This window comes from Suricata suricatta, chromosome X, assembly GCF_006229205.1.
Source record: "Suricata suricatta isolate VVHF042 chromosome X, meerkat_22Aug2017_6uvM2_HiC, whole genome shotgun sequence".
In the NCBI taxonomy this organism is placed as follows: domain Eukaryota; kingdom Metazoa; phylum Chordata; class Mammalia; order Carnivora; family Herpestidae; genus Suricata; species Suricata suricatta.
The window spans coordinates 61,947,178-61,953,819 of record NC_043717.1 but is presented as its reverse complement, the minus strand read 5'-3'; the positions used below and the strand labels follow the sequence as shown (position 1 = coordinate 61,953,819).

The following is a 6,642-nucleotide window of genomic DNA, read 5'->3' as shown; positions in this document are numbered from 1 at the left end:
GCAAGTAATAAATTGCATCATTTATCTTGATATCATAGATGTATCATAGATAAGCTGCTATATAATGATTGCCACTTCAGATAGCTGTGAAATTAGGGGATTAACTAGTTGTTACTTAACCTTCTAATTTCTGTATAAGTCTAATTACATGAAATAGAAGTTGGGGTTCTGATTTTTTACTTTGCTTATCCATTTGGAGTGTCATTGTAACTACTGTATTGTAAATGATGGAAAATAACTGCATATGTTTAAAAAATAGTGTTATATTCTAAAAAAAATAAAAAATAAAGTTACCAAAAAAAAAAAAACAATGTTACTTTTATATAGACAGGTAGATAAAAGTAGATAACACCAAAATGTGCTGGCTGATTTTTCACATTTACTAAATATCAATTTCTAATTTAATATTTTACTGCTACATTAAACTTTGAAGAATTTAGGAAGGAAAATCCATTGCATGAGAACAAGATTTTTAGACATTTGTTTTCTGAATCTGCCTGCTCTGATACTAAAAGCTCCAAGTTTTGTTGCCCAAAAAATGGAAAAAAATCACAGTGACTTATCTGATAAAAAAAAAAAGTAAAACAAGATAACTTTGTTTTGGTTCTTTTTTATCATCATTTTCTTAATACTCTTCAAAATAATCTCTACATAATTAGTTTCTGAAGTAAAAAAAAGTATCAAAGAAAAATATTGTATAGCCCTTTGGAATTGCAAAGCTTGACTTATTTAATAGAACAATGTATAATCAAGAGGGGTTGTTTTTAGTCTTACTGTTCTCTAGTAGCTTAGGCAAGTATTATTTTCCAAATACTTTTCTGGGAGGACAATTTGGAATATTTTGAAAAGTAGCTAATAACAAAATAATCAATATAAAGCACTGATAGAGTTCTTGTGACTCTCAGTACTGTGAAAGAAAAAATCATGTATATGTTTTATTCATTCACTTTTCTGCAGTGCACATTAATAAATACATGTCTTTAGCTGAATCAAAATGCCACTTAGTGGTAATACATTAAGGTTTTTGAAAATGACATCTTTGAAAATCGTCCATTTTGTGTCTTCTGCAATAGTGTAGGAACCATTCCAAATTAGAATACCCCAAGTCAGGACTTATATTCTCCCCCAGTTAACTGGCAGAGAGAGGAAAATATGTTTAGTGTGTAGGAAAATAAAATTACCAATGACACCATTACAAATAGGTCTTCCATTGAACAATACATTATGGGAATTTATTCACCAGGAAATGAAGATGAATCTTTTTCTCAAATAAAAATAGTATATAATAGTTTCCACTCACTGAACATTTATATACTCTTTCCTTGCATTTTCCCCTTTAACCAGAAGAGCTAAGAAGTCTTGAGTCTTCAGTGACAATCTTCGTTAGCCAAGTCTCCATTGATTCATTGCTCATATTTTTAGGCATTTCTATATGCTCTTCTTACCCATCTTTCAACTCCTCTCATAGCATTAGTCTGCTCATATCCTACATTTCTTTTTTCTTACTGGGTTCAAGTCTCATCTACCTCATTTTGTCTCTCTTGGGCCTCATTCCTATTGACATCCCTCACCTTTCTTTTCACTGACTAGAAAAGTCGTAGAAATAGTGTTGACCTAAATAATAATTTCAAAATTTTATAAAATCATTCAGATCCTGGGAATGATTGAAGGTCCACATTTCTGTAAATGATGTTACCTAAAGTCATAAAGCATCCATTATATGTAGCATTATCATATTTTGTAGCTTTTAACAACATGGTTGTGAAGGCATTTTGCATTGATAAAATTTGGTAATGTTATTTTATCATCAATTATATTTTTCCAGATACTTTGAAGTGTTTATTTTTACTATCTAGAAATTGCATTATAGATGTGTTTCTAGTAATTTTCCTCATCTCCACTTATAAAATATATTTCATAAATTTTTACAATTATATATTGTAACACTTGTGACTCACACAAAAAATGAATAAATAACATACCATAAACAAATAAATGCAAAAGGAGGCACAGACATCATATCTCATACATATTTCTTCTTGTGTTTTTAATATTTCCCTATCAACTTCATACATGTATATACATATATAAAAGCAATTTAAGCCCTCAAAAAAGTTAGCACTATAAATGCTGTCATAAGGAGTAAATATAACTTAACTGAATTTAAATAATAACCTAAAAACACATCATATCTTAGGGTCCAAAATAGTATAAAAATGCCTGCTTCTTGATATTGAGTAATTTATCATTTTTCCCTTCAGTAAGTAGCTGTAATAAAAATTAATTAAAGAAAACTTTTTATTTACAGAGGAAAGTATCAAAGTCACATTAAAATACTAATCGATTTATTTTTAAATGAAAGTCATAGATTTTGCTCAAGGATGTATAAATTAATTATTGAGGTAGGGCAAATTTCTTGTGTGTAATAATTATTCCAATTTAAGGATGGGTATTTGTAAGACAGAAGAGGGACGGGAAGAAGGAGAGAGAGTTGAGGGGAGGATAGGTTTTCAGGTCTGCAATTGTTTAAATGTGTCTTTTAAAATGGCAACAAATGAAGTAGATGGCTCTCATCTGAAGTCCCTGGTAATTTTCTGAGTTGGTACACTAGTAAAGTGCTTTGTGGTCAAAATAATATGTCCTTCCTATTCTTAAACCTTATAATTGCTTATTTTATTGAGGGAACAGTTATTCTTTGTGTTTTAAGGCCATCTATCTACCTTGAGAAAATCTGACCTAATAAACCAGGTTTATAAGCCCCAGATATGAATCACCTAGAAGTTCTCATAAAACAGGTTTCTGTTTAATTGCTAGGACACAGGAGGACATGGCTCAAAGTGAAGGAAGAAAGGTTTCCTGGTAAGTTCTGTAGCACTACTTTATTGTAGCAGTCAACAACAGTTTGTCTACAAGTTGTCAGTATACTTCAACAATGCATAGTAATTTGGATTTTACAACAGATGTGACAACTGAGTTACTTTTAGTTGGTAAATCCAGTGTTCTTATGATTTAAAGTTGCCCTGTGAGAAAGTCTACCTCTGCAGAAGTTTTCTGCAAAATGATCAACAGTAGTGCTGTTTTACAAGTCCCTTTGCTCTTTTTAACCAAGTGATGATTTCTTGGTTTGTATACCAAATGTGTACATGCCTAACAACATGATTACCAGAGCAGAGATGGAATAAAAACATTAGAGGACCAATTCAAAGGTCTTTAAAAAGTCAAATACTCGAGTATAGTTTACTTCGCTTCCTTTTTTTATTTTTTTATTTTTTCCCATAATATTTTATTGTCAAATTGTTTTCCATACAACACCCAGTGCTCTTCCCCTTAAGCGCCCTCCACCATCACCACCACCTCTTTTCCCCCTCCCCCTTCCCCCTCAACCCTTTTTTTAAACTCAAAAAACACTAAATACAATTTGCCTATGGACATATGCGAATAGACATTTGTTCTACAATGTACTTCTAAACTGTCATATGAAGAAGGTACACTTACAACCAGAGAAGCTGGTCGTCATCATCATTTAAGGAATCCTCTCTTCGGGGGAATAGGATATTTCCAACTGTTTGCCTGGCGGTGAGGAAAAGCTGGAAGCATCCTCTCCAACTTCTACTTCAATCCCCAACCAATATCCAGTCCCAGCGTTTCATGTACAAATGACCCAAAAGAGAGGATCCCAGGAAAAGTGACATCTATTGTCATTTTTTTTTTTAATGGGGTCCTTTGACTTTCCTGTATCGTGAACCGGGGGAGCTTTGCCGAGCAGGCATTTGCACAGGCTCACAGGCTCGCGTTCTCTCTAGCGCTCTCTCTCGCTCGCTTGCTCGCTCTCGCTCTCGCTCTCTCTTACTGTTTCTCTGGTGTGTCTCTGTCTCTGCTCTCTCTCACACACAGACACTCATAAACACACCACCACCACCACCACCACCTCCATCACACACGCCATGCACTCTCACAGCAAACACACAGTATGGGAAACGAATCACCCTCTGGGATGGATTCTAGACTTCAGACCCTCTGCATTCCCCAACTGCTGTATTCTGGATTGTCAGCTGAGGAGCCCAGTTTACAGCTCTGACAGCCTTCTTCCTTACATAACCCCTGGTGTCTGTGTTCAGGAGAAAATCTATCTGACCCATATGGCCACAGAAGAGAAAAGAAAACCACATAGAGAAATTAGCAAATACACACAAGCAGCCAAAATGCCATGCAAGATATGGGCGAAAGGCTGAAAAGTTTCAGTAGAGGACAGTAAACTGAAGTTTTGTGGGACTTAGACCCATGCCCTGCCACTGAGTGGGGGGACCAGAAGGGATGGGCAATTAATGAGTCCTTCTAGTCCCCTTTCCTTCACTGACTTACAGAATGAAGCGTAGAGGCGATCTAGTTAAGGCACTCTGCAAAGTTGGATGGGGTTGATGAAATATACAGAAAAGGGCAGAGGGAAGAGCAAACTAAAAAAATGAGTATCTCACCTGGCATTGGTGCAATCTGTGAACAAAGTTTCGAAGTCTTTTCTGGTGATGAGTTTGCAGCGGTTCACCCCAGGCTGGATGGCCCCCAGTCCGCGGAGGATCCGGACCTGCTCGACAGTACATACCACAGGGGATATGTCCAGTCGCTTCAGCTTGGTGTACACTGTATGCAACCCTCCTACCAGGTGCTTAAGGAAGAGATCAAAGACTTGCGGCAGGCAAATCAGTTCCTGACCATTCATCAGGAAAGAAGCCACTTTCACCCCATGCATGTCGACCATCCTGCACTCGTTGGTGTTGGTGTTGTCGCTGCCTCCGATGGCTCCACCGATCCCGCCACCCCTGGCGCCGCCGCTGTGCTTATTGCCCATGAAACTGTTAATCATCTTAGGGGTGAGACGAGGAGGCTCCGCAGGAGTCGAGTACAGGGTTTCTGCCCGAAATAAGCCCCTCGAGACGCCGGCACTGTTGGAAGTTGCAGAGATCACTGGAGGTGCGGAGACAGCTATGGTCATTCAGTCTCCAATCGTAGGTTTTTGGGCCCTATTTTCTCGCGCTGTCTCCTCTAGGTCTCCTAGCACTCGCTCCCACACCCTCGCGCACTCTCTGTCGCGCTCGGCTCTTTCCGAAATGTTTTCAAGTCAACGTTGGCCGGCCTGACACTCACGTTCCAGTTCACCCACAAAGGGATCGCAGAGTTCGGAGAACCCACCCCCAACACACCCCCTACGAGACTGGCTGCGTCCCCCAGCCAATGGACCCCGCCCGCTTCGGCTCCCTAGCGAGCCGAATGGCTGCTGCCCGCGAGGAGGTGGAGACTCCCTGGCACGCCTCCCAACTACCTGAGGCCTTTCAGGGTTCGCTGGTGGAGGATGAAGCTCCAGAACAGGACGGTGTGTTTCCTTTGCTTCTAGCTTAGCAGTCAGATGAGAGAACATTCAATTATCACGCATAGCTCTCAAAGTGGCCTGGGCTATAGGCCCGCCCCCCTCTATGCCTCACCAGTGTTGAAGTGGGAACACAAAGCACCTCTCCAAAACACGCCTCTCCACAATCCTGCACCACCTTACACCTGGATTCAATTCATGAAAGGGTGGTGGCAGCTCCAGTTCTATTTGCATATTGCTCCCAAACTCTGCAGAGGTTAGAGAGCTTCACCCAGCTTTCAGAAGAAAGACAACAGTGAGTTCAGCCCACCTAGAGCGCTTGGAGTAAGTTCTCCAATACTCAGCTCACCGAGGAACCAGCACCCAAAACCGCACTCAAAACAGCTGCAGATGGGGCCCCTGGGGGGCTCAGTCTGTTAAGCCTCGACTTCGGCTCAGGTCATGATCTCACGTTTGTGGGTACGAGCCCCGCGGCAGGCTCTGTGCTGACAGCTCAGAGCCTGGGGCCTGCTTCGGATTCTGTGTCTCCCTGTCTCTCTGAGCCTCCTCCTCTCATGCTCTATCTCTCTCTGTCTCAAAAATAAATAAAACATAAAAAAAAAGAACAGAGCTGCAGGTTGCTAACCCTAACCCTAAGCACTATCAGCAAGCGTGGTGAGCCTGTGATGGATCACTCTAGAAAGTAGGCTGAGGGATTTGGTTTGCAGGTGGTGAACTGACGCCTCATTTTACCACGCTTCCTTCACTGTCTTGGAACAGAGTCAATTTTCTCTGTCTCCTTTCCCTAGTTTTAAGATTGTCTTTCCCCATCGCTGGCAAAAATTGATAGGAAAAGTTGTAAGACTCAAGACAGTCATTACAGAATATGAGAGAACGACGGTTTGCACTCTTTAATACTACATTTTCTTCCCTTGTCTATGGGCTTTGATGGCCCAGTAATAACAGCTCTATGCCCTGCACTGTAGCTCAAGATTCCCCTCCCCACACATGTCAAGTGCCCCTAAAAGCACTACTAGATTTTACAATAACCAAAATGTCTAAGCAAGGTACATTCCAGGGAAAAGGCATGGTCCTTCCCACACAGCATGAAGTGATTAGATCACTGCAGCAAAGTTGTTTTAGACTCCATGTCGAGCTTTTGATTCTCCAAAATCTAGATGTTTCCTTTCCTGTGCTCCTTTTCTTTACAGGCTGTTATTCATAAAGTGAAATCCATGCTTCGTTTCCTTACAGAACGTTACCAATGATATAGCTATGGCCACTTCTCCAACATCGTCCCA

General features: G+C 40.2%; 1 protein-coding gene across 1 annotated transcript in view; it reads right to left on the bottom strand.

The window, feature by feature from the left end:
• DACH2 (dachshund family transcription factor 2) overlaps positions 1 to 4,810 on the bottom strand; it is a gene marked incomplete at its 5' end in the record, with an annotated part of 657,629 nt that extends 652,819 nt beyond the window's left edge. The window contains one exon of the mRNA XM_029929669.1: positions 4,476 to 4,810. Within this exon, the coding sequence (XP_029785529.1) occupies positions 4,476 to 4,810 (335 nt within the window). The remainder of the gene's footprint in view (positions 1 to 4,475) is intronic.
• Positions 4,811 to 6,642: the final 1,832 nt, after the last annotated feature.